The sequence below is a fragment of the Fusarium phalaenopsidis genome (genome assembly GCF_050370095.1).
Source record: "Fusarium phalaenopsidis strain FUZ10S chromosome Unknown contig_32296, whole genome shotgun sequence".
Taxonomy (NCBI): Eukaryota; Fungi; Ascomycota; class Sordariomycetes; order Hypocreales; family Nectriaceae; genus Fusarium; species Fusarium phalaenopsidis.
Genome location: NW_028145408.1, coordinates 2984418 through 3011492, shown reverse-complemented (window position 1 = coordinate 3011492; position 27075 = coordinate 2984418). Strand labels below are relative to the sequence as shown.

At 49.4% G+C, this 27075-nt stretch overlaps 9 protein-coding genes across 9 annotated transcripts; 4 read left to right on the top strand and 5 right to left on the bottom strand.

The window, feature by feature from the left end:
- Positions 1–1156: 1156 nt before the first annotated feature.
- On the top strand, positions 1157–3262 carry LRP88_06530 (uncharacterized protein; the record flags this gene model as incomplete). The annotated part of the gene is made up of 5 exons (XM_083243068.1): positions 1157–1523; positions 1580–1784; positions 1855–2003; positions 2058–2392; positions 2441–3262. 5 exons carry the CDS (start codon positions 1157–1159, stop codon positions 3260–3262), a joined length of 1878 nt encoding a protein of 625 aa, XP_083102004.1.
- Positions 3263–4173: 911 nt separating this feature from the next.
- LRP88_06529 (uncharacterized protein) lies at positions 4174–5063 on the bottom strand (the record flags this gene model as incomplete). Its single annotated transcript, XM_083243067.1, has 3 exons — positions 4174–4537; positions 4646–4656; positions 4740–5063. 3 exons carry the CDS (start codon positions 5061–5063, stop codon positions 4174–4176), a joined length of 699 nt encoding a protein of 232 aa, XP_083102003.1.
- Positions 5064–5748: 685 nt separating this feature from the next.
- On the bottom strand, positions 5749–6129 carry LRP88_06528 (Dabb family protein; the record flags this gene model as incomplete). The annotated part of the gene is made up of 2 exons (XM_083243066.1): positions 5749–5970; positions 6025–6129. 2 exons carry the CDS (start codon positions 6127–6129, stop codon positions 5749–5751), a joined length of 327 nt encoding a protein of 108 aa, XP_083102002.1.
- A 3804-nt stretch (positions 6130–9933) lies between these two features.
- On the bottom strand, positions 9934–10697 carry LRP88_06527 (acyl-CoA N-acyltransferase; the record flags this gene model as incomplete). The annotated part of the gene is made up of 2 exons (XM_083243065.1): positions 9934–10322; positions 10385–10697. The coding sequence occupies 2 exons, from the start codon at positions 10695–10697 to the stop codon at positions 9934–9936; spliced, it is 702 nt and encodes a 233-aa protein (XP_083102001.1).
- A 475-nt stretch (positions 10698–11172) lies between these two features.
- On the bottom strand, positions 11173–12907 carry LRP88_06526 (fungal specific transcription factor domain-containing protein; the record flags this gene model as incomplete). The annotated part of the gene is made up of 5 exons (XM_083243064.1): positions 11173–11596; positions 11648–11749; positions 11799–12128; positions 12183–12499; positions 12551–12907. The coding sequence occupies 5 exons, from the start codon at positions 12905–12907 to the stop codon at positions 11173–11175; spliced, it is 1530 nt and encodes a 509-aa protein (XP_083102000.1).
- A 1587-nt stretch (positions 12908–14494) lies between these two features.
- LRP88_06525 (zinc-binding alcohol dehydrogenase family protein) lies at positions 14495–15568 on the top strand (the record flags this gene model as incomplete). The annotated part of the gene is made up of 1 exon (XM_083243063.1): positions 14495–15568. The coding sequence occupies one exon, from the start codon at positions 14495–14497 to the stop codon at positions 15566–15568; it is 1074 nt and encodes a 357-aa protein (XP_083101999.1).
- A 2657-nt stretch (positions 15569–18225) lies between these two features.
- Positions 18226–19059, top strand: LRP88_06524 (uncharacterized protein; the record flags this gene model as incomplete). The annotated part of the gene is made up of 1 exon (XM_083243062.1): positions 18226–19059. One exon carries the CDS (start codon positions 18226–18228, stop codon positions 19057–19059), a length of 834 nt encoding a protein of 277 aa, XP_083101998.1.
- A 498-nt stretch (positions 19060–19557) lies between these two features.
- On the top strand, positions 19558–19767 carry LRP88_06523 (uncharacterized protein; the record flags this gene model as incomplete). Its single annotated transcript, XM_083243061.1, has 1 exon — positions 19558–19767. One exon carries the CDS (start codon positions 19558–19560, stop codon positions 19765–19767), a length of 210 nt encoding a protein of 69 aa, XP_083101997.1.
- Positions 19768–20149: 382 nt separating this feature from the next.
- Positions 20150–21738, bottom strand: LRP88_06522 (alcohol acetyltransferase-domain-containing protein; the record flags this gene model as incomplete). The annotated part of the gene is made up of 2 exons (XM_083243060.1): positions 20150–21614; positions 21662–21738. The coding sequence occupies 2 exons, from the start codon at positions 21736–21738 to the stop codon at positions 20150–20152; spliced, it is 1542 nt and encodes a 513-aa protein (XP_083101996.1).
- Positions 21739–27075: the final 5337 nt, after the last annotated feature.

Genomic DNA, 27075 nt, shown 5'->3' with positions numbered 1-27075 from the left:
TGGCAGTGTCAGTTTGCTGCGTACACATCATCAGCCTTTGAGCAAATGTATCTCCCCTTCGACTAACACCTTTCACTCGCGCTATAGCCTGCCGTATGCGTAGAGAAGAAGATACCGAGTATAACCTGGCGGCGGCTCGAACGCTGGCGCAGCGAGTAGCTTCTTTAACTCTTTTTGAGACATTGCTATGACTGGCCATGGATTAAATGGCACTTGCACACCAAAGAAAAAAAAAGACATGCATGAACAAGAAACCAATGGCCCTCTTTAAGGCTTGCTGGTCCATCAAAGACACGTTCGCGGAGGCGAAGTCCATCGGCCATACTTCTGGATACACTCAGTAAACAAGGAGTTAATTAAGAAAAAAAAAAACTACCTAAAAGTCCCGGGGAAAAGAAGCGGGGGTTGAGTGTCAATCTTGCTCGGCTTCAAGGAAGGGATTCCGGGATGTGGGAGGGAGGTTGCAACGGATGCGGGGAGAATCCAGGGGTCTTGGACCACAAGCGTTGGCGATTGAGGCTTCTGGTTGGTGACTTGCTGGTTTTGAACAATCGTGATTAACTAAAAAAAGAACTGTTGGTTGTGCTGGTTGAGAACTCACATCCTGACCGTTTCATTCTCGAGTCGGATACCCCCATGCCAACCGCAGCCAAGGGCGCAAGCTGGAGGGCCGTTACTGGTTCCCGGCGGGTATCTTTTCTCACCTTTTATCCTTTTCCCCTACCGCGGCTGTACCGGGAGAACCTTATCCATCTTGGACGCAGTCTTGCTTGCCGTGAGAGCAGCCGAGAGGATATCTACCCAACCTGTGGAGCCATGCAAGCTCGTTAACTCCTGGACGTATCAAGCAGTCTGCAAGCAAGGATGCGACAGGCATCTTGAGACACTTGACTAGGTAATCAAGCCAAGCACGGCCTCGGCACTTCCATGCGAAACTAGTTAAAATACTGAGTTTCTGCCGCATTCTGTTCGTTCTGCTTGCTTCCTTACCCATGTGCTTTTCCAAATTTTCTAATCATGGCTATCAGTGAGACTTAGGCCCTTCCTTAAGCTCGATCTCTCTTGTCGATCCTTGCAGGGCTAATTCACAGTTACCACAGCTACCAAATCCATCTCCCTGCAGGATGAGCAACCCCCTCCTGCGAGCTTGCGCCAGATGATGGACCAGCAGCCCGTTCCTGTCCTCGACCAAGAGACGGTGGGTCTGGTCTCCCTGCCGGGTGAGAGTGCTGCCGAGCAGGCCCTCGCCGTTCTCGACGCATTCAAAGATGCTATAGCAGCTGAAGATGCCCATGCCCTTCAGCGCCTCTTCTTTGCCGAGCAGGCCTACTGGAAGGACATATTGGCTCTGACCTATCATTTGCGTACTTTTGTCAGCCCCGAGGTTATTGTCGCCAACTTTCTTCACACAAAGAAGCTCCGGGGTGTCGCTACCGAGTGGAAGCTCGAGGAGGCAACTTTTATCCCCGCAACCCCAGCCTTGGTAAGGAGACCCGAGACGGAGGTTTATGTGACGTCGCTGAGTAGGCCTTACAGCAATTCATTGATGTTTCGCTTTCTTTCACGACCACCTCACCAGGCGCCAAGTGCAGCGCAAGAATCCTGCTCTTACCCGTCAAAAACGACAAGGGCTCACTGGACTGGAAGATTTGGATCTTTAATACCAAGCTTGAGGGCCTGGGTCTATGTCCAGAAGATGAATCACTCCTCCGGTCTCCTGGCAGGAAGCTGGATGGTCTCAATGATATCAACACGGATGTATTAATCATAGGCAGCGGTAACGCGTAAGTGGTGGTCAAATAAGAGACCCAAGGCTGAAGATTTGGCTGATCAGCTCTCTCTCTCTCTATACAGTGCTGTGGCTCTCGCCGGTCGCCTCAAGACCCTTGGTGTTGACAGCGTTATAGTTGAGCGTAACCCTCGTGTTGGCGATAACTGGGCTCTTCGCTATGAATGCATGAAGTTTCATATCCCGACGTCGTTCGCCGAGTTACCTTTTATCAGTAGGTCAGACACAGTATTGTGTATCATGAAGTAGACTGACCGGAGACGCGTAGACTATGACAAGGAACTCCAAGCTCCTCACTTGCTTACCAAGGATGAACTTGCTGAGCAGGTCCGAAGATTTGTGTTGGCTTTTAATCTCAATGTCATCACTTCGGCCCAGATAAAGTCAACCATATACAATCAGTCAACCCAGCGATGGACTGTCAAGTTCCAGACTCCGGCTGGCCTGCGAACGGCTGTCTCCAAGCACCTGGTACAGGCAACGGGAATTGCATCTCAGAAGCCGTATATACCGTCCGTAGCAGACGAGCACTTGTACAAGGGCATCAATATCCACTCGACTGCTTACAGGAGCGCCAATGATCTGAGTGAGCAGGGTGTCAAGGTGAGGTGTACACTCCCCCGAGTCGAAGAAGCATCTAACAGCCTCTAGTCGGTCATAATGATCGGTTCCGCCAACACAGCCTTTGACGTGCTCCAAGATTGCCACGACGCCGGCCTCCAAGCGACAATGAACGTCCGATCCCCAACATATATCGTCCCCCTAGACTATGTCTGTCACTCCAGCAGCCTCGGAGCTTACAACTTTGGAGTCGAAGCAGCCGATAGGATGTTCCTGACGCTGCCTGCTGCCGTCGATGGCCAGCTCGCACGGAACCTCTTTGCCATGTGGGCATCTAAGGAACCAGACCGCTACGCAGCCCTCGCTGCTGCTGGCTTCCCTGTCCTTGATAGCGCCGACCCCAGTCAGGCCCTATATTCCAACTTGGTCGAGAAGGCCGGTGGACACTATGTCGACGTCGGAACTACCGACCTAATTGCCGAGAGGAAGGTCGGTATCAAGGCAGGAGTAGAACCAGTTGCGTTCACTGAGACCGGTCTGCGCTTCTCGGACGATAGCACCGTCGACGCCGATGCCATCGTGTGGTGCACCGGATTCGCCGACTTGAAAGCGCGCGATATCACCGCTGAGGTCCTTGGCGGAGAGCTTGACAGGGAGATCAAAGCTAATAAGGACCTGTTGGGTCCTCGAGACATTGCAGAGCGGCTGGAGTCGACCTGGGGCGTCGATGCCGAGGGTGAGATCCGCGGCATGTGGAAGCGCCATCCGCGACTTGAGAATTACTGGATCACAGGCGGTTACACGCAGCAGCATAGATGGCACTCAAGGACGCTGGCGCTGCAGATCAAGGCCGCCCTAGAAGGGATCCTACCGCCAGCTTATCGGGATACTCGACCTGAAAGGACGGAGTGAGCAGGCTTGGGCCTATGTAGAGACCTTCTGTATATCGGGGTAAGTTAGACATAGCTACGCATCGAACTTGAGCAGCCCCCTTCAGACTGCATAAACTCATCGTGCCATCTTAACAATTTGGTCTCCATTGATCGATTAGATAAACCACAAGGGCAATACTTCTTTGCGATATTCATCATCCCTTAATTAATATCTAACCAATATTAAAGCTTAGTAGATGCCTCTCAGTCATAGCTCACCATAGTTAGTAACATCATCTTGATTTGATCCCTGAGCCTCCACAATCTCCTTCGCCAGAGTCGTCCAAAAGCTATAACGCTCTTTGATGTTTTGATCATCTGAAGCCAGCACGAATGCCACCTGGCCGCTAGGAATCTGTACCGTGAGGATGTTTGCGAGTTCATCGCCAGAACCATCGGCAATCGGCCACTTAGGGGGTTGCTGACCGACAACCAGTGGTAGACTTAGACCGTTGGGCCTTGATGTGTTAACTAAGCCAGAAGATCCTTACATTTTTGAAAGAAATTAATAGTGTATTTGCGTTCAGCAACGCGCCAGTAAAACCCAGCAAGTCCCGGCGAGTGTCTAGGGAACGACCAGGCTTTATCCTACCAAGGACTGAGTTCACGCAGTTTCCAATCCATAATGGTTTAGTAATTTCTAATATTCAACGTGGTAGTTCTCAGTGGGCTTTGACTCTAACGTTTTGACGTATGGGCTTCCGAATCTAAAGTGTGGTTGAAGCGTGGTCACCCATCGTGAAGCTCTCCATGTGGTGCTGGTTGCTGCGGGACACGTCGTTGAATGTAAACTAAATTGCCAAATCTTGCGCTCGGCAAATATCACTTCTCACAGACTTGAATTATTAAAACTTTCTATACATAAAGCCCCCTGCTCTACCATCAATAGGCCTACGATGATGCTCGCTCCTTCAGCGTGATATCGTCGATGACAATGTTAACCCCGCCCGGGCCTGTACGAGCATTGCAGAAAGCATAAATCTGAAGTTTAGAGTTGGGCCCTGTAGACTCGAACGAGAGTTGATTCTCCGTCCAGGTGTTGAGGGGCAGAGGGGCTACGATTCTGTGGTCCTTGTAAACAACCGTCTGGCCAGCGCTGTTAGACACGATAACAGTGGTGTAGCATCCCCAGTCGGCAGCAGGCTGGCCTTTGTTGAGGAGCCACCAGTAGGAGAGGCCGTATGTCTTGCCCGGGACCAGGTCGAGTGTTTGTGCAACACGGCCTCGTTGGGAACAAACGACGATGGTGAAGAAGCTGCCAGAACAACGGGTTAGCATGCATCATAGCAAGGGTCTTCATGGGAGAGGCCATACGCTGAACGGGAACCTGAACGGGAGAAGGCGGGGTTGGAGTTAATGCTACCGCTCTTGATGCTGTGGCTATCTGTCAGAACCCAGGGTGCCCCGGTATATTGACCGTCGCTGTCCGGCTCATCGAATTATGTGTTGATGAGGACGTTTGTGGGCTCAGGCTTCTCGGACGTGGTGGTTGTCGTGGAGGCGACAAAGGTGGTTAACTCGGTAAAGAGTATGGTGGACATGATAAAAACCTCGGTCAAAGAGGAAATGTCGGTAAAGGTGAAAGACAGCTCAGTTGAGGAAGACTCGGCAGAGGAAGAGTCCGTGACGGTTGAGGTAGCAGTAGAGGTTGAAGCCGTAGCATCAGTGGTCGACGAGACCACCGTGGTGGGCGCTGAAGACTGGGGAATGCAGGGTCCGGCATATCCTCTACCGCAAAGGGCGAGGGCAGCAAACGCGAGGGAAACGACAGGAACCTTCATACTGAAAGAAAGCAAAGGTAAAGACTGTGAGGTTGAAGGTTGAGTGCTCCTGTTACTGCGCCATTGGGGCTGTCGGGACACTTTTAAGTTTGGGAGAGGTTTGGCACTAATTTTGACTGCCTCCGCTTAGTTTTCAATATCCTGTACGAGCCCAGATCTCAGCCGTCAGTAAACCCATTATAAGCTCGCATTACAGTAGGTCTAGGGGTCTAGAACTGACGTCGACCAACAGCAGCTGACGATTCGGGCATTTTTCTTGGCGACTCTTGACGAGCTGAAGAAGAAGAAAGGAAAGGAGTCAGGGGATGGTCCAGGGCTTCACGCCACCAACATGGTGGAACGGGTACGCCGGTTGTTGGGCATTTAGGTTGCACACGAAACCCATGAACGATGAGTTATTGAACCGTTTTCTCAGCAAAGGAGAAACACAATGGATCTTCTTCTACCGACATGGCTGTTGCTGACTGCTAGATAGCCGGCCTCCAAATGGAAAGGTTACCTCGTGGGTGTATATAACTGGCTTTTAACTGCCTACCCTGTACCTGGCCCATTGGCAACCAGTGTTTTCAAACTTAACACAAAACATAATTATGGGAACCATAAAGTGAGTCATTCGTAAGAAATTCTATTCGGTGAATTTGAGCGAGGACGCTTCGATGCTTAAATGGGCTAGGATGATGCATGACTAGATCGAGAGTAACTCATTGTCAAAATAAACCATCACCAACCCTTCATGTACGCTCTTGGCAAATGTCTTGAGCTCAGCGTGACATGGGCACTCATTGTCGTAATACGCCATGTCGTCTGAGTTGTCAAAGCGGGAGACAGCCGCTACGGTGAATCCTTGGGCACGCTGGTCGGGTTTGGGTCTGCCGACAGTTACCAGTCGAACATAGGGCTTTCCGTCCTAGATATTTGTTTAGCTATACTCATGGCAAGAGTGATGACTTGTAAGACAGACCTTGATGACTTTCGGGGGCATGCTGTTGTATATGTCCAGCACCTTTTGCTGATCCTCCTCACGAGGGATCTTGAACAAAGTAACCCGAAAGATTGGCAGGCTCATGTTGAGGCTTGATCTAACTTGGAGGACTGATTGAGTTGTCTGAGTGATCTAGGCCGATGAACAAGTAGAAAATGCCATATTTATCTGTGTATGGGCTTTCGGGTTAAGAAGCGCTGCGGAAAGCAATCGCGGCGTCGGAATTGCTCCGCAACGGAACCTTTCGGCCGAGGCCATCCGAACAGGACGGCAACTTTCCGAAAGACCAATCAGACTGCGTAGACTCGACGAGAGCGAAAGACTAGTTAGAATAAGTTATCCCCTTGAACAAGGCGAACCTCGGATACTTGTTTCCTCCGGTCTGTACACTTTCTCTTTCGTCAAGAACCTCCGACTGCTTGCCAGGTCCTGGACTCGTCAACTCACTGGCGTGGTCATTTTCTTTCCTATCGGCGTTGATTGAGAGGACGCAATGGTTGGATGGGACGCTCGAGATGAATCGTTCAAGAGACTAGCTGCACCTATTCAACAAATCGGACATCCGGAATCTAGGAAACAGGTCACCTCAATGCCCTTGCATATCTCGACTAACTTAGCCCTTACAAAAGAAAACCTTAAAGACACTCTAACAAAACATAAAAGAGTACATAAACATACAAAGCACTGTTTATCCTAGCTGTTCCCGCGCGAACTGCCGGCTCTGTCTATGGTAACATCCAATGTTCCCGTGTCGTCTTGCCCTGGGGTATGAGGTATTGTCTGGCTTGGCATTTTCTCTTCAGCTGAAACTGTAGGGGCTTCACGAGAGCTCGACGCGTGACCACGAGAAAAACGATGAGGTTCGCTCCCAAAATCGGCACCGCACTGTCGATAGACTCTTTCGAATTCTCCCTGAAGGCCAGAATAATATGGTTGATCCGCTTCGCTCAAAATTACCGCCAATATTGTTTGAACGACGAAGAAAACCTCTCTGACAAACCTGGTGCAGTTTTGATGGTGATGTAGCTCCACAGCCCACTGCAGAGAGTCAGTATTAAGGCCAGATGATCATGATGATTGTGGCCAACCTCTAGGGCCTCACGGTTGACATGAGACCATAAGCTGCTTTCGGAAGTGCGTTCTCCTCTTGATCTGGGCATCCTAGAAGACTGGGCTGCCAAAGATTCTCCAAGCTGAAACATATCGACCGCATATGTACCTCTCTCCGTCGTATATCCCTCAGGTGTACTGGTCTCAGTATTGTCGCTGGAGAATTGAGATATCAACTGGCTCTCAAATTGACGAACAAGCTTGACTCCGCCCAGGAACCAGGTCACAAATTCCAACAGGACGAATCCGAGGGACCAAATATCACATGATTGTCATGACATATCATCGGGGAAGTTCCATCTCAGACGCTGACGGCCGGGGCCACCAAAATAGGAGCGGCCCTTACCTTGGCTTGGAGAAGATAATCCATAACAGCTCAACATCGTATGTCCCCTAGGATCGTGGCTGGACCTGAAACGATGGGTGTCTTGGGCCGTGATGCCCCCGTGACTGCATAGATGCCCGTGGATTGTGCCCATGGCTCCTACGAGCCCTGTGAGCTGTCTTATCAGCCACTGCGTCTCTTCCATATCATGAGGTGGTGGCTCTGGGTGAAGCTCTTCCCAAAACTGTAAGAGAGTACACTCAGCGTAAGGGAAGAGGAAGTAGTAGCGCCTGCCATGGCTAATTGATGCAAGGAGCGTGGCGAGGTTTTCGTGTCCAGTCTCGCTTAGCCTCCATAACCGATCGAGTTCCTCGGCAAACATGTCCTCGTCTAAATAGTTCGGAGACAGTGCCCTAAGGGCAAAAAAGCTGTCGTCCAGGCCTATCTGAGGCGGAGCGTCAGCCATGCTTCTTCAATGCCCTGGTCATAACTTACCTGCTGCAGCTGTTCCCATAGCCCTTGGCTATCGGGGTCAATAGCAATGCGATAAACTCCTGAAAACTCCCTATCGCTGACCCCGGCTATCTCCAGGACAGGAACTGTGCTATCATATATCCAAGGGATGATGGCACGGCTATCCAAGTTGTAGTGTTTCGGGGACCCATCAGGCTCAAGCTGGAAAAACGGGACAACAAAACCCCATTGCCAGATGCTGAAACGACCTTTCTCGGGAGGCTTCCAACTCTGGAAACATTTTAGAGCCTCTTCATCACGGAAGAAGTCGGTATCGTCATAGCGGAGCGGCAAGTCTTTGTCGCGCAGTCCCTCCTCAATGAACGCTAGGATTTGTTCACTCTTGTCCACCAAGGTCAAGAGGGCATAAATTTTGACTAATCCTTGGCCTGATAGGCCTGGGCTCTTCTCTACTAGTGGAACAATGGTATTGATGAATCCTTGGGCACGTAGGTCGAGGCTCTCGAGTACCCTATCTCTTGTCATGATGCGTTTGAGGAGCTCCTCCGGCCAGAATGGCTCCCCTAGGGAATTCCGCCTTTGGCATCGCTGTAAGATAGACAGTAGAGATGATGGGTGGTCTATTTTCACGTCTTGCGTGTCAGCAACTGGGGGTGGGGGTGCCTCAGAGCTTGCCCATTGTGGAACCGTGTGCTCTGAGTCCTCCAGGCGGCTTGAACCAGGAGGAAATAATTTCCGGCTGAGCGAGTCCATGCACTTCTTGGCTTCAAATATTGGGCCCCTTCGCTGACCGAGGCTGATAGCGATCTGTAAAGAATGAGAAAGCTCGCAAAGGTTCCTGACATTGAGGCCCAGTCGAGCTACTGCTTTCCTGCTCTGAGTTAGTCTACCGGGTTCGTAGATTATCTGTAAAAGGGCAGGGCACACCCGGCTGACTCGATTCCAAGTCTCGAGGATGTTCCATAAATTTGAGCATTAAGTTCGGCGATGTTGGATCGTATAAGTCCAAGGTTACTCCTCACGGCAGCCGCCTCCTTCTCACGTAACCATCGCAGAGCCCCCGATTCGACATCCAAATCAACTCCCCAAACGCAGAGCTGGACCAACAAGTTGTCTATTTGTATCTCATCCGCTAAGGGCCAGTTGTGAGGAGGATCGCCGAGGAGCTGCTGCAGCTCCTCGACTGTCGTCTCGTAAAGTTCTTCGAGGTCAACGCTGGAGGAAGGCCGACTCCCGGGGCTACTATCCACAGACATTTTTGCCTCGGAGAGAGTGTGTAACGTCTCGCTGCAGCAGATTACCTCGTTAAAGGCGCAAGGGTAAGGTGACGGACACTTGATCCTCCAAGCTCGCAAGGCTTTACTACTTGGCATCTCCCTCGCCGAGTTTGCCCTAACGCGGCCCGTCAGAGTCAAGATGCAAGAGAACGGAGAGTCTCTCTTCTGTACCGAGGACGGCTGGGGTCTGAGAATGTGCTTCTTGACTATGTGGCAGCAAGAGGCGGTCGCCCGTACCGTGATGCTGTGTGGTACTGCTTCAAGTACGACCGGGACCTAATGAACAATCGCGATTTCCGTCCTCATCACTTTCTCTTGTTTCAAGAGCATGTCGTCAAACGGTGAAATGATTCCCTCCCTTTCATTGTTTGCTATCTCGCTAATACTTGAACAGGTTGGATCAACATTTAATGGGTGTGTATAAGCGGATGTCTTTGATGAGGCGCAGGCACACATAAGATGGAGTGCTCCAGTTGACAGGGAAAGCTATCTTTGCCGACTGCACAAGTCACACATTGGATCTAGAACTGATTCCCTTGCCATTACCTTAAACTGGAACCATAGTCCGATCTCCAAATTGACTTATTTATTACCCTCAGCATCTATAATACAAATTCTAGGTCCCCCAGCACCTGCCATATAGCCCAGCTCATTCTATTATTACTACTCGCACAAAACGCAGTTTGGTCGTGGCCCCCTGGACTATACTACCTTCTTAGGCTCACGCGTCTCTCGAATCATGATAGGCTCCTCTTTCTTGCCTCCATCAAACGGCATCTTCCCAACCTCTACAAACCCCATCTTCTCGTACAGACACTTGCCTGCATCACTAGCCTCAAGCACCGCGGCAACGCCCTCCTCCTCGCTGCGGTCGAGGCCCCATTGAACAAGCTTCCGGCCAATGCCTCTCCGTTGATGATTTGGGGAGACGCTGATAAAGGCAAGGCGCCATCTCTCATCCGGGTAGAGCCGCTCAGCGTTACGGGTCTCGGTCATGATTTCTTTGGCGTGGTTGGTTGAGACTGCTTCGGGTGACCCGCTGAGAGCAAAGTTATAAATCCACTGGAATAATAGCCCAAGCCTGATGAGTTCTAAAAGCACGATCTTCAGTCAGCTACTTTTTTCCTTATTTAGGTAGTCAAGGAGAACTTACTCTTGTTCAGAGTATCGCCTTGCCAACTGCGAGCAGTGTCGCTTGAGCCATGACGATGCCACACTGCAAAACCTACAGCATCGGCGATATCGCCACTCGAGCCGTCACAAGCAACCATGACAACAGCGCCAGGCGATGAATATTCGCTCCGAAGAAGAAGCTGCCAAACTTGTCGATATTGATCAGGTCGCTCTCGACGCCCAGGAACGACGCAGGAAAAGATGGGATCGTCGATCCATATCTCGCATGCAAGATCGATGAGTTGATCAAGCTCCTCGATAGAATTGACCCTGATGAATTTGAGAGTGTTCATTGTGGAATTGTGAAGAATTGTGGAACAGAGAGTCGAGTTTCAAGGTTTATTTTTTCTAATAGCTTCACTTATCTAGAGATGCGCTTTTTTATATATCTGCCTTGATCATAGGTGCCTATAGTCAGTTTCAGGGAACACGCACTGAGCCTACCGAATGCGAGCGGATGCGAATAATCATAGAGAGATCGCGGCGAGCAGTTCGTCCGTCTCACGTCTTTTGATTGGTAGAGGGCTTACAGCCTCGTTGTGTGTGGAGTCATCCTCCGGACTCCGCGGATTCTCTTGGCAGCCAAGGAGCCACAACCTTATTTGGCTAAAAGTCGGCATCCTCGCGTTCCGCCTTACTCGCCTGATGACGCACTCAAAGGGAGAGAGCCACGGGTTTTTGCCATCTTGAGTGAGTCTTGCTCACTGCCAAGACAACACGCCACCACCTAAAGCACATGTAACCAAAAGGGGAAACATTCCAACATCATTACTCCATACACGAACGCTCAGACGCAGACTCGGCGCCGCTATCAAGACCAAGGCCAGTATACGCCTCTACCAGCCTGCTGAGCCGCTGCTTCTCTGGGTCGTCGGCTATGCTGACAATATTCACAGGGTAGGCAGACTGGAGCTGTCTCGCAACAAGCTGCTTCCTCTCTTCTTCATCTTCGATATGCGCAAAGTCCTTCAGCAGGTGAGCGGCGCTTGGATCCATACTATCGCGCAGCACCATAAAGATGGCCTCGGCGATATAATAGAAACGGCTCTGATCACGAAGCCCTTTGGCACACAGCACTGCAGTTGACAAAACAGCGTCGTGATCTTGGGGGTTGGCCGTGCCGAGCATCTTGAGCGCGTTGAAGCCAACAAAGAGAAGGTACGTGACCATTATGGTGTCCAAGTGCTCAAAGCTATGGCGTGTGTAATACAGTCGTACGACGGATTCCATGCACGCCCTTGACGAAATCACAATCTCCCCGGGGGAGGGTGATAGTATGTTTCTTCCAGATTCAGAGCCTACAAGGGGCTCAAACAGATTCATCATGAGGTTATAGAGGTGCATACTAGAGAAAACGATCAGCTTCGAAACACGACTTAGTTATGGGGCCGTACTGGAGCTTTAAATGTGTGGGAAGGACAATTTGGCCGGGCGATAGACAAGCCGGCAGAGACTGCATCCATGCCAGAAGCTTGGTGCGATATCCCATGGCCTCATCAAGGCTCAGAGGGCCTCTACCCTTTCCAGAGCCAAAATTACGTATCCCAATCTCGTTCATGATTGTGCGGAATCCGATTATGGCACGGAAAACGGAGCTATGCTTAATAGGCCACGGTGACCCAGCATGAGGGTACATGACGAATATTTCTCCCAGGTCGGCTGGGAGCTCAATGACAGGAGGCTCTGAGAGTAATGGTTCCAGGTAAAAGTGAAACTGCTGCATCCTGTAAAGCTCAAAAGTTAGACAGCCCATGCGGTGCGTCAGTTTGGGTACCTACGCCTGCCAGGCAAAGAGGCTCCACGCCGTCATCGCATATACCGTGCGTTGCCTCAAGCTCCTCGAGGCAAACGTCTGTGTGAAAAGCCCCATGTCCACGCCCATGGCGATGCACTGAGCCAGGTAGGATGCCCCAATCTTGTCTATGCCGTCTATATTGCAGCTGATGCATATGATAGCCCCCGCTTGTAGTGTTGTGATGCGCTTCCTAGAATACCTCTCGAGTTCCCAGAGGCGCTTGGCCTCGGCTAGAAACTGGTAGCCGAGAGTGTGCGGCTTCCAAAAGGAAGAGCGATCTGGCAGTTCCTGTTGACCGTGCTGTGAGGGAATATGAGTATGTGGTGTGAAAGTTTAGGCGTTGACTCTTACACAAGCGTTTGCAAGGATAGCATTGACTAGGAGAGAAGAGCAGTACCTCTCCCGACCCGAGGCCAGATCGTCGAGAAAACTGTCAATGTGGAAGAAGCAGTTGTATGGGAACTCGGATTTGAAGTATGTCCGCAGCAAACTCCGTACGAGGTCGTCAGAAGAGGTTACACTCGTCCACCTAGAGGCTGAAACCCGGTCGATACGAGGCTCTACGAGAGCTGCGGCATGGTAGGGAATATCATAAACCCTCCAGGGACCATCGCCCGGTTGTGTCGCGCTCAACGAGCTGGTGATAGTCCGGTGGTGCAACAGCGAATCGAGATAAGGGTTACTAGTCGTGTAGAGATGCTGCGGCATGTCTCTAAAAAAGGGAAAGGTATAGATAAAGAATCCTTGAGGGTTTAGCGAGCACTGGAGAAGCAAATCACCGTCGTGCACAAGTCTGACCAAGGCGCCGACATCCTGTCCAGCTCTGAGACGCTGGATAACAGATCCGACAGTGCTTTCATCTCTTGTGCGCAAAATTTGAACGAGCTCTTGGTGAAGGCTCAGTTCGTTGAGTCTGCGTTTATTCGCCTCGGTGCGCGTTTCTCCGACGTTTGTTGTATTGTACTCGCACTCGGCGTTGACACGTAGACATCGGTGACACCGAGGACGAGTTCCACTGCACTATGAAACAAGTTTCATATGTCAGGAACTAACACTGACCTGAACGCTTGACGTAGAGATACTATACCTTGGCTTTCACCTTTCGACAGAGCTTGCACGCTTCCGCGACCACGACGCGTTTCCTGGGCAGTCTCGAATTAGGCTTCCTACCACCAAAATTGCCGTCTCCTTCATCCCCATATGGCCGTGGCCGCAAAGAACGTAATGAAGGCCAAGGTTGCGATGTCTGCATACCGACTCGAGACAAGAGTTGATGTCAAGTGAGAGTGCGGAGAATCGAGGGTGAGAGATAGCGATTGGGCGGAGTCTTGTCCGACGATAATTCTGGAAGTTCATTGGATAGATGTGAGTTGATTCAAATCTGCTTTTATACAGTAGCCACAGATGCCGTTAGGGTAGCTTCGTTATCCTACATGCGTAGGGAGTACCTTGTTGCTAACATATTCACAGTGACTGATTCCAAGACACGGAAGAGGGATTATTGTTGCATGTACCCGAATTCAGTCCTTTACCGTTTAATTCATTCTTTAGTATCTTTTTACAAGAGCGGTTCATCCTATTATGCTTATTAGGTCACTTTTCCGAAGTAGGGTAGGTATATTGCGGGATTCTAAGCCTATTACAAGCTTCTAAGTGTGCATTATTACGAAATGCGAACGAAGGGGGCTATCTTGCTTGCAGTAGCATTATATAACTTGCCCACCCATATACACTAAGCATCTGTCTTAGAGCCCTGTTCTTAGGTTGTGTTCTTTGTTTCCAGGTAGTCACGCTTGCGTGGATCACGAAACCGTTCGATAATTAGTGCATATTTCAGAAAAGATATACTATTGCGTCATAGCCGCCAAAAGAGCGTCAATACCCTCTATCACGACAATGCAGAAGATCGCCAACAATTGCGTCTCGACTGTACACCAAGTGCCTTATCCATTCAAAATCATGTCACTTTGATAATAACGTGATAGACCGCTCCCCATCATATCAGTCGGTGAAAATTCACCTAGGTCACGTCCCGACCCGGATGGAATGACGGAGAACCAAATCCGTAATCCCGTGCCTGGATCATCGGGTCAACCAAACCGATCAAGGTTAGATAGTCCGGCTTGCATCATCCCACAAGCGGGTCTCTGTGGATTTGTCAACGAATGCGGCGACGGGCCGATATCGATATCTAGCCATGCCGAGGCAAGTGGCTCGTATAAGAGAAGTGTTGGCCCCGAGTTGAACTCGAGTGGATAATTCAACTTGAAAAAATTAAAGTCCTACACTGTCACCATGTCTCTACCGACCACATTCAAGGCTGCCACTGTGGCTGGCAAGGGAGAGAACCACATCACATCAGAACGATCCCTGTCACCGCTCAAATCGGGCGAGGTCGCCATCAAGATCACAGCGACCGCAATTAACCCTGTCGATTGGAAGATCCGCGACTATGGATTCTTTGTCCAGGAATGGCCTACCGTTCTAGGCTCTGATGCCGCTGGCGAGGTTGTGGCCCTTGGCCCAGACACATCCCGCCTGTCGGTCGGCGATCGCGTGTTTTTCCAAGGAATTCTTGGCAACATTGAATCAACGACTTTTCAGCAGTATTGCAAGATGCCCGAGGCTTTACTAGCCAAGACCCCAAGCAGCATTTCAGATGAGCAGGCAGCTGGTATTCAGTTGACCACGATCGCTGCTGTCACCGCCTTTTACGATAAAACTGGCCGAGGACTACCAGCGCCATGGGACGAGGGTGGTGATTCTGTCGGCAAGGGCCAGGCTGTTGTCATTCTCGGCGGCAGCTCTTCAGTTGGACAATATGCCGTTCAACTTGCCCGTCTGTCAGGCTTTGAGCGTATCATTACAAACGCCAGCCCCGCACACCACGAATACCTTACCAAACTCGGCGCCCACGCAGTTCTTGACCGCACAAACACCTCCCTCGAGGACTACGTCAGCACTATCGGAGACTATCCTCTAGAATTCGTCTTCGACACAATCGGCGCCCGAGTGACGCAGAAGCTAGGAGTCAAGATTCTCCAGGCACTAAAGGTCGAGGGTAGCAGAGTAGCCACCGTTAGCCAGGCAGACAGCGAGGCAAAGGAACTGGGCGAGACCAAAGAGCCCAAGGTTATCGTGCAGGGTGTCATGGGCTTTGGCAGCGCCCCGCACCTGAGATATCTGAGTGAGCCTCTTTCTGAGCACCTTGGAGGTGAAGATGGATGGATTGCAAAGGGTCTGTTTACTCCCAACCGTGTGACGGTTGTTCCTGGTGGACTGGATAATATTGAGGAGGCGCTTGCAAAGAACAAGCGGGGTGTTTCTGGCGAAAAGGTCGTTATTCGACCATGGGACAAGTCTGAATAGATTAAAAGTAATAGATAGACTCCCAATAACGTACATGTATAGCGAGCCGGACAGCAAGCGAACCGGACAAAAAATCCCTCAACCTACATTATCTCTATTTGATCAATTGATTCTTAACCACCCAGCATGTCATAGTCTAATAAAGAGGCTAGAATCCTTCTTGCACTTCAAGCCCATCAAAATACACTAAAACTAAGTCTTAGAGGTGCCGCAAAGCTCTACCAAGTCAAGCATTTAACACTGTTTGACCGATATAATGGCATCTAAGCCCGAGTCAATACTATTCCTAATTCACGCCGACTATCTGATCTAGAGGAACAGATCCTTATTCACTTTATTCTTGACCTAGATTCGCGAGGATTTCCCCCCCGGCTTCGTGGTGTAAAGGAAATGGCTAATCAATTACTTGCCGACCGCGACGCGCCACCAGTTGGCGCGCGTTGGGCTTTAAACTTCGTCAGGCGACACCTAGACCTTAAGACGCGTTTTTTTCGGAAGTACGACTACTAGAGAGCCAAGTGCAAAGATCTAGCTATTATCCGTAATTAGTTTACGCTTATGGCGAATATAATCGCGAAGTACGGCATCCGATCAGATAATTTCTATAACGTTGATGAGACTGGCTTTATGATGGGCATAATTCAGAGCGGAATGGTCGTTATAGGCATAGATAGGCGTAGAAAGCTAAAATTAGTATAGCCCGGAAACCGGGAATGGATTATGGTTATTTAGGCGATTAATGCGGATGGCCAAGCGATCACGCCGTTCATCATCGGTGCCGGCCAATATCACCTTGCCAACTGGTACCGGGATAGTAACCTCCCGGGCGATTGGGCTATTACAATGACCCAAAATGGCTAGACCAATAACGAGACCGGTCTTAAGTGGCTCAAGCACTTTGACCGGTGCATAGCCAAGCGATTAAATAGTCGCTATCGTCTTCTAATCCTTAATAGCTACGAAAGTCACTACTTAATTGAATTCGAGAGATATTATAAGGAAAAGAAAATTATTAGGCTTTATATGCCACCTTATTCATCTTATATACTTTAGCCCCTTGATATTAGGTACTTTAGCGTACTTAAGAATGCTTACGGCTAAGAAATAGAGCATCTAATTAGATGCTCTATAACTCACGTTTCAAAGACTAAGTTCTTTCTGGCCTTCTACGCTGTATTTTAGGCCACTATGATAGAAAAGAATATTAAGTTAGCCTTTAGAGGGGCTAGGCTTATTCCTCTTAACCCGGAAAGTATCGTCTCGAAGCTTAATGTGCAACTATGGACTCCAATACCGGCTGAGGAGGTGGCTAAACTGTCGACCCCTTAGGTTTTAAAGACCCTAAAGACCGTGCTTAAGGCTCAATCTTAGTCAGATTACCTCGAGAGACGAGTTATAAGGCACAAAAGTAGCTCCCCAGAGTCAATTCTAGAAGCTATATGGTCTTCTTCTAAGGGAATAAAGATAGTTATATATAAGGTTGCCTTACTTAAGGCTAGGGTTAAAGAACTTAAATAGGCAAATGAGATACTAAGCCGGCGCCGGAGGGCAAAAAGGACCCGACTATAGAAAAGAGGGGTAATAATAGTAGAGGAAGGAAGGCAAGCAATTAATCAGATAGATATAGATGCGCAGGTAGTGGCAGAATCATCGAGAAGTAGTAATTAAGGGAGGTCAGCGCGACCGGGGGTTTGGCATTGTGGTGTCTGCGGCAAGCCCGGTCATAATGTAAGAATATGTCAGGTAGTGATTAAGATATCTAGGGAAGAGTATAGCGAGTAATTTTAATTGATTAAATGGTTTATTGTGTTTTTATAGTAATTTCTATCTTAAAGGTTAAAAAAAGTGTCTGGTTCGCTTGCTGTCCGGCTCGCTATACATGTACGTTAGTACTTGTTGAATAAGGGCCTACGAGCTGTCTATTGATATCGAATTCGCCTTGGCTTCTCCATTCGGGCGATAATGCTCAACCTAAAGACTAGCTTTCTTTCTGCCAGACACAGTCCGCAAACGCATCCCAGTTGTTGTCTTGGAGAAGGCGAACAGTTCAAGATCGAGTCCCCGTCTGTTCAAGTGTCTGATACATTTGAACCTTTTTGCTAGATTCTGGGTTCTCTTAGATATCTCGCAGCTTGCTCAGCAGAAATGCCGATTCCCAAAGTGTAATTTACAGTCACTAGGCCGTTGCGTACCTAATAAGGTCGCCAGCCTTGTTGTTAATCCCACATAATACAGAAAGCCTATTCAAGTCGTAATTTCCTCAAGACTAACCATATCTTGACTCGTCAACAGTTTCCTCTTTCCCCGCCTTGGAGGATGCCTTCATCAACATCCACCCGAAGAGGCGTTCCTTGACGAACTGACAAGTACCCTTTGTGGAACGAGAGGCAGCCTTAGCGCTTCGGTTCGAGCTAGTGGTGCCATGACCGGGCTTTAAAAGCCTCCCGAGCCCGAGTGTGTAAACCAATGGAAACTCGTTATCCCCGCGCATTCCGCGGTGAGACAACAAAAGCCATGATCTGATGGTTGGCTTCTTCGTCACATGCATGGGGTATGGAGGTGATATAATGCCTGAATGGCCTCTGGGGCCCCAGAGTGGAATCCTTTGAGTGGAGTTGATCGTCGATACAAGGACGTTGTGAATCCGCAAACTCAAGATGTCTTTTTCTCGAAATGGACTGCTCGTTATCGGCGCCGGGGGCATGGGCCTTGCCATCGCCCGTCGCCTAGGTGCAGGACGTCGTGTCTTTCTCGCCGACTACTCTAAAGACACATTGGAGTCTGCTGCAAACAGTCTGCGAGATACTGGTCACGATGTGGAAACCCAAATTGTCGATGTGTCCAGCTACGAGTCAGTTACAAAGCTGGCCAAGCATGCGACCTCAACCAGCACTCTCAACACTGTTGTCAACACAGCCGGCATTTCTCCCTCAATGGGAACTGCTCGACAGATCTACGAAGTCGATCTGCTTGGAACTGCCAACGTCATCGATGCTTTCCTCGAGGTGATGCCTTCTGGCTCCTCGCTGACAACTGTCGCAAGCATTGCCAGCGCCTTGTACGGAAGTGCGATCACTCCAGACTTGGAACAGCATCTCGCCACAGCCCCAAAAGATAAGCTACTCCAACACGCCATCATCGATCTCGAAGGGAGCCCAGCCGTCGCGTACGGAATCTCAAAGAGGGGCAACATTGTTCGAGTCCAAGCCGCCGTCAAAACAGCCGGAACAAAGGGAATCAGGATCAACAGTATTAGCCCGGGTGTCATCACAACAGCAATGATACGTGCGGAGTTGGAATCGGAGGCTGGAGAGAATATTCGACAGATGGTAAAGGCGACACCCATTCAAAGGGCAGGATCTGCGGATGAGATTGCAAGCATTGTCGCCTTTGTGTCTGGCCCAGAGGCTTCCTTTGTCAATGGTGCGGACTTTGTGATTGATGGTGGCTTTGTTGCTTCGACTCGATTCAACCGTCCGGCCGAAGACTAATTAGGTACGATTTCTTTGATTCGAGGTAGTAAGACTGTGCGCCGCCGAGTTTTGGAAAGCGAGGAATGCCAATAACAGTGAACAAGTATTCTGGAAAGAACTGCTCCTTTGTTTTTGTTGACACGGGATGTGATGGTGAATGGAGGCGAGCCCTTTGTCTCCTGAATAATGCTTGCCAAGGACGAACCAACAGTGAACAAATTGTTGTTCTAGGGCACTGAACATAGGCCCACGATCTGTTTGAGTTTCACAGAAGCCAAAGAATAACCAGTGAGTGTGAGACAACCAAACTCTTCAAAGAATCAGAGCATAACGGAGAATGCCACGCCATTGAGACAAAGGGGAAACCTGCCCGTATCACAAAGAAACAGAGATCCAACAAGCATATAAATGCTCTCCATCCATCACCTCTGTCAAGAACCTCATCATCTAGTATCTCACAATTTGACTTGAAACAACATTACACTATTCACAATCATAAACATCAACACAAACAACATGGACAACAAGGACAACACTCAGCAGCCTCGTTCCGGCCCGGGCATTCCCGACCTCCCCGCCGACTTTGACTACGAAGCGTACGCCAAGGAGAAGGTTGAAATCATCACCGTCACGCTTGTAGAGTGTGGAAAACCATGCGTTGTCGAGTACGGCGTTGTAAAGGGCAGAGACGGGGTGAAGCGTGCCGTTCGCAAGGATTCAAAGTAGAGTGTCAGTGCATTCTACCTACCTAGGTGGCATGGTACTGTCGAGTCTATGCTTGGAGAATGGATGGAAATCGGTTTGGTTCCGATCCTTATACAGATAACGGGGACTTGACAGATATCATCTAGATAAATAGAAACACAACTTTGTACTGAACTCTTAAGTGCGCTTTAGGTCTATTGCCCGTGTTATAACTGGGTTTATTAGGACCAATACCTTATAAATTAAAACATATGTTGAAACTGACCAAGATGAACGCTAAAGAGGCAGAGGCCAAGCCCAGAAGTGGAAGCTGCCTATTAATTAGCGTACACTAGTAAAATACTCTGCCTTATTAGATTAAAGAAAAGACCACTCCATAATACGTAAGACACACCACTCCATCTTATTTCACCCCAAAAGAAACATGCCCGGTTCTTCCCAGCTCATTCAGCCAAGTCTCCAGATCAGACAACAGTCCCTGTACCAATTCATCATCAATGACCTCAACCCGCCAACAACACGATATGGCCAACGCCTTGCCCTTGACAGCAACAAAACTAAGACACAACGCTGGGTCAGTAACAGTGGCACTCTGAGTAAACGTAGCACGCTCAACCGTCCACTTCTCCCCTTGTCTTTCACCGCCGTCAATCACGCCGAGGTTGCTAACCTCCCAGTCGTGGGCACGTTTCTGCTTTGATTCCAGATCCTTAAAGTGCGACCTCCAGTCTCCGACAAACTTCATCAACCCCATCATGTCGTCTTCGGTGCCCGAAGCGAGTTTCTCAGATATTCCTTGCCTCATTGCGGCAGCGACGGACCAGACCGTGGCCTCAAGGTCTGTCTTGGACTCCGGGTTGGAGTTGAGATCGCCAACCTGCTGTCGAACCTTTGCCACAATATCCTTATCATATTTATAGCCCCAGTAAGTGACACAATTCATAACGGTCTGTTCCAGGTTGAGACTCGCGTGCTTAGGGGTTCTATAGTTGTCAAAACGCCGGAAACAGACAGGCATGCCACTCTGAAACACCGGGGCTTTCTCCTTGGGAAGACGCGTTGCCATGGATACGAGTATCAGCGCGTGAGCAAGACCAGTCAGCGTTGTTTTGTGCTGACGACACGCCTCAAGAACTTGTGGCAGCACATCTTCCTCAACCGCAATCGTTGACTGGCGAGTTGTGCATGGCGGTTTTTGCATCGGTGCCCATGCTACAACGTAGGGCGAGTCTGGGCCGTCGCGTGATCCCTTGATAGTATCACGCGCCTGTGCGAGAATGTATCCCCAAGAGATGGGGAATTTGAGCACGTTGTGCGTCGGGGGCGTCAGAGCCGTTACTGGAACCTCAAAGACCCGATCTTTCAACACTGGTCCAGTTTCCTTGCCGTCTGCTAGAGCGTTGAAGCTCGCAAGGAGGCTGTTGTGAAATATCTTGCCACTCTTGCCATCCCCGGCTGTGTGATCCCAAGCAAAGATGATTTCGACAAAGTTGGAGTTGGCAGGTTTGAGAACGACTGATCTCCAGGGAGGCCGAGTTTCCAGATGGGTGAAACAATTGTTCACCTGCCATTCCAATACCTCTTGGACAGTATTATCGCAGCTCTCAGCGTCTTTGACAGTCCGCCACTCGATATGGTCTTTCAGATCGATGTGACTCAGTCGTACCCAAGACGGCTTCTTTGACTCCGAGTTTATCCGGCCGACTGTGAAGAACGGATGCTGTAGAATGGCGCGAGCAAATGCGGTCTCGACCGTGTTCTCAACAGATTGATCCGAACCAAGCAACGCGTCAGGAATCACGTAGCGACAAGAGATGGCGCATCCATTGTAAAGTCCCAGCGAATGCGCAGTTGATTGGTATTTCTCACTGCCAAGTGTCAGCTGCTGAACTTGATGCGCGAGGTGATAACTGACATATGGCCAAGTCTTCGTATGACTTTGGGTTTATCCTTGGTTGCAGAAGAACTCTTTTGACTTCTAAACGGAGCCATCGCGCTAGTTGCTTTTTGCTTCTATATTCTAGAGAAATTTCGAGATGAAGTTGAAGATGTAAAAACGCGTCATTAAGGGGGCTGATATGGAATGTTCGGGCCATCACATTAAAACCCTATTGGTTCGTCTACGGGGTTTGCATGTCATAATCAGCCCATGATAATTCAACTTCTCACATGACTGACTGTTGTTGGAAGATGGCAAAACCACGTAGAAACGTGGATGGATATTTCATGAGGAAGAGCTGAGCTACCTAAAGTACTTGGCGCCAGTTAAGGCAGCATTATGTATTGCAGTACGAGCAGTGTGGCTAGGACACTCCAGTAGTCTCACGCACTAAACAAGTACAAGACTTTCTTCCTCAACGCCATCAAACATATCATAACGGGTGTTCGCCAACCCAATCCGCCGATACCTATTAGTTTCTTCCGGCTCCCGTCGTAAAATCAGGCAGCGAATGCGACGTAAGGGATTCCTCGCCTTAGAAAGACTAACTCTCAGGGCTACTAGCCGAGACTCTGCCAGCTCCTCGTCAGAGTATTCGAAAGGCTGCGTGTCTGCCAAAAGCGGACCTCCGGGTTTAGAATCTTGCCTTGGGACGACAAGCCATGAGCTACCATCCCGCTGACGTCTGGATACCTCAACTGGAGCCACCGCCCCAACAAGTGTGATTGCTGCGTATTTGCATTCCCCGTACGGATCATCCCCAGCCAGCCTGTATTCTATGTCAGTGATTCTCAACCAAAGGTTTGCCACATCCTCTCCGATAATGACCCTGCCCTCTATCGAGAGCCATGACCAAGACGGTATGCGCGTGTCGGCTGACCGCGTGTGCGTCGGGCTGTAGCTTTCTCCACGGGGAAACTGAGAAGTGTCTTTGTACTCAGACCGCCATAGCAAGTGAAGCGGCAGCGTCTTTTCCCACATCCCGCAGACATACCGTCCCAGTAGCACTCCTTCGCCGCTGTCAATCTCCTTTGTGATGGAAGACAATGCAGGCAATCTGTCAGTGTGATATGTAATGCCTCTTGCGCTGTACTGAGCAACGATGTAGCACCACAGCTGGATTCTGTCGCTTTCACTGCCCCAGTTGACGAAGTGGCGGTATTTCGTCTTGACGCTTTCTCCTGCGTCAAACTCGGCCCAATGAACCCTTGGGTCTTGCAACTCCCCGCACTCGCATTCAATGCACGTTCCACATTCCCAAACAAGCTCGCGTGCCGTAAAGTAGATGGTGCGCTTGGCCAGCATTCTCTCTTGAAAGACCCAGGCTCGAGAGAGGAGTGGGAGGTCATCGGCTTCCCAGAAGTCCTCGGCTTTTTTCCATACCGCATGCTCCACCCGCGTTTTGGAAACATCTTTAACGAGAGCTCTGATAGAATGCCCTTCCGGTATCTTGAATTCGACCCGATGTGCTGTTTGTCGCGGGGCGTAGAGTCCTCCATTGCCGTCTTTTGCATACGCTGCGCCTATGACAAGATAGGCTTCCCCGTACACATACGCCATCTTGCTACATTCTCTATGCCAATCCCCCTTGTCTCCTTGAATTATACACAATGAGTCGATCCAAATGTACTTGAGACCCAGCTCATTGGTCAGACTAACTGCGTCTTGAAATGTTTTAGTGAGTTTGGAGAGACTCAAGACACTTGATAATCGTTCCTTGAGATTGTTCTCGTTCAAAACTGGCATCTTTTGTGCCTCCTGTCGCGAGCCCCAGCAATGGCTCAGTGGGGCGTACCTTTGCTCGCTGTTTGTTACGTCTCTAAGGATAAGGCCCAAACCGCCATTCATGTTGACGATCTCCAGTAATCGACTGGGTTTCTTATTCCTTTCTCTTAGTCCGCTCGTGGACCGGTGAAATCTCGAGATGTTGCAGATGTTGTGGTGATTGCAAGTATCGAGATGAGATGTGATGAACTCGATGCACTCTTGACTCCTTGGATTTGCCGGAAGATGCCGTCTGATCCCGAATTCCGGGAAAGGGATATCCCCATCTTTCTGTGAAGCACTGTTAGTTATGTCTCCAGTTCCCTTGGTCTGTATCTCGCCTCTCCGGAGACATCAAGCCAGAGCACCTGATCTGCACCTCCCTTTGACGAGGCCCATTTCAGGCAAACCTGCAGAACTCTACCGCTGGAATAAGGTGGTCCTAAGATTATAGTTGGATCATCTTGAGCGTCTAGAGTCCAATGTGCTAAGAAGAGTTCCGCGGATAGTGTCAATAGTTTGCAGCGTGTACAGCCACTCTCTCCAGAGGCTTTGAGCACACTGAGAGGGCCTTTTACCTCGTAGTAGTCGACGCCCAGCCCGCAAGCTAGACATTCCTCTTTTCCTCGCGATCTTGGCCCATCTCGGGCCATTCTTGATATGCGAGTGTTCGTCGACAAGCAAGCGTTGTCATGAGCTGGGGGATGACCCTCACTACAGACGCACAGCTGTGGGTTTCAGGAAGGAGAAGGAGGGGTGTATGTGACAGCCACGGTCCGGGCTTTTGTTTCCACTTTTTGGCAAGTCTGCCTTGAGGATGAGTATTGCACCGCCACTGGCCCGAAAGGGCCAATTAAATAGTCTACTGCTTCTAGGAGGTCACAGGTCAGCACTTGAGCAGCACTTCACCCGTCACCTGGGTCAAAGGACACCAGTACATGGGATAATCACTTATCCTCGTCTAAGTGTAGCAATAAAGAGAGATTAAACTTATAAGAGAATATGGAAAGTATTACTAAAATTTCATCTCCCTTGGAGTATCTTACTTAATTATTCGTATAATTTTTCCAAACCCTCTCCTTATTAATGGTATAGTATTTTCAAGGAGTTATGGATGTCTTTACCTACGCGCAGGCATGCCACAGCCTGATCTTGGCAAATGCAGTGAAATTTGGCAAGCCACATGCAAGCTTCGCCTCAATGCTGCCTAGCCATTCTCGCCTCACCGACAGCGCAGAGTGTTCTATCATCCCTAAGAACCCACCCTCGAGATCCCCTCGGGTGCTTCTCTTTGTGTCTCTACCCTAAGAGTCTAAGAACCTAGGGGTATCTCGGCGCTCATCATGTCAGATCCATTCTCGATCGCAAGCGGCTCGGCCGGGCTTGTGGTCCCTTGGGCTCACCCTATGCAAGGGCCTAGCCGAATACATCTCGGCTGTCAAAAGTCATGGTGAAGATGTCAGAAACCTCGAAACGAAGCTAAATACCCTTCATGTGTTTCTGGCGGCTGTTGATACAACCCTGAAAGAGCTGCCTCATCAGCAGGGATGTCGGTTGCCTGGAGACGTGGTCAAGGTAGTGGAGGCTTCACTAGACCAATCCAAGGACGGGATGGTGAGACTGGCGGGATTCTTGGAAGAATGCTCAGGGAGAAGTGGACTTACCTAGAGTAAACAAACCTAGCAAAGTGACTCTTGCTAACTTGGCTCGTGAAGCTCATCCAAGAAGCTCTTCTGCTGCATACCCATCAAGCCTCCAGAAGATGGGAAAGAAAGCAGTATACGATTTCCGCAGGGGAACCTTGAAAGAGCTTGAGCAAATTCTCGGGTCTGTCCAAGACCAGCTCAGCCTGTCTCTGACTCTACTAAACGTGTGAGTAACCACCTGGTCAACCAAACCGCAGTATCAATTAACACGACGTAGCCGTTTCTTGATCTCTCAATCTCAAGATTACCGTTCAATCACCGAATACATGTCATCATCGACTACAAGGCTCCTCAGCCTCCAATCCTCTGTCACTGGCCTTGAGAACTGCTTTTCAAATGCTTCTGAGACCGTCGCCGCTCTATGTGAGAATCTCACGACGGCTCAAGAGAGCTTGCAACTGACTACTGGGCAATTTCACGAGTTGGTAAGTAGCAAATTATCAAAGTTGTGAGAATTATGCTGACCACTGAAGGGAAAATCATTGCAGGGTCTCCTCCAGAGGGTCATATCACTTCTTGCTCGTATTGCAATGTAACGTACTAGTTCTTGGAAACAGACATTGTGCTAACAAATTATCACACAGCCCTCTCCTGAACAGGACCTTGACCGTGATGAGACATGCCTACCGAGATATACCACGGAGCATTCTTTCACTTCCTACAGACAACATACTTTTCGAGGATATGCTGGGTCGATCATTCAGTTTTCAATTCAGCTTAGTCTGTGAATGGCGAGTACGTTGTAGCGTAAAATATTTGAGAAACACACTAAATCTGTTCAGATTTTCGAGGCCTTTCTCACAACCCGTTTTGAAGATATCCCAGGCGAATCTTTTGTCAACTCGGGCCAATATCATCTACTTGATGGACTACAAAGCACGGTACTTCCGAGGTCACGACGCGGGTGGGCCAATTCCATCTCCCCCGGTTCCAAGGTAGTCATGTCTCTACGAGCTCGCAACCACTTCCCGAAGCACTGCCCAAGGTGTGGTGCTACGCTAAACAATGGGCCAGGGAGCCATGTGGTAAAATGGTTCGTAATGAGATGTAGAGGTATTTCTGGAGAAGAAGGCTAACAGTCATAGCACCACTATTGGATGCTGGACCGCTTTTCAGGAAACCAGCGACGCTATTATAAACTTTCTAGAGAATGGCACCGACCTGGAGGCTCTGATCTGTTTCTCTGATAAAGTCACTGAGCCTCAAGGGATGGACTTGAAACCATTTACACGGATTCATTTTTACAGCCCGTATTACAATCCTGAGACATCTTACTGTCTAAAATGCTTCTTGTGTTTATCCAAGATTACCTTCTGTTTCGCCAAGCAAGAGAGATGCAAATCACTTTTCGAGATCTGATAATTTGTCCAGACTTGCGAATCAATTATTATTCATGGGGGAGCTTACGAAAAAAATTCTCGCTTCTCCAGATCTTGCTTCACTTCTTTTCCTCGGTGTTACTAAACCAAATACGATCTACGGGCACTAGGTTTCTGTAGCACCCAGTAGGTGTATTCCCATCTATATGCAATTTGATGAGATACTTCACGCTGTAACTATCTGAGCTGAGGTTCTTTCAGGCAAGGCATGTCTAACATGGTGATTCCTAGGTACTTTGTAAGGCAAATCGTAAAAGTGGTCAAGATGTAGAAAATGAGAAGATAAAAGTTTAGAAAATTGAATGAGTAACAAAGCCTAGGGCTCTCTATAGCATGGCAAGTAGCCTTTTCACAAGTATTTCCTTACTTCGACTTTCCCTTTGTCTCGACTCTTCTGCCCAAGGGAGAAAGTAGCGGCGAAGGAGAGAGGGGGGTGTCACGTGAGAATAGAAACGACACCAGCACTAACCAATTTGCAAGGGGCCTCATCAGCTCGCTCAGCGTCTCTCCTCATTCCTCGATGTATGCGCTTCCGTAACGG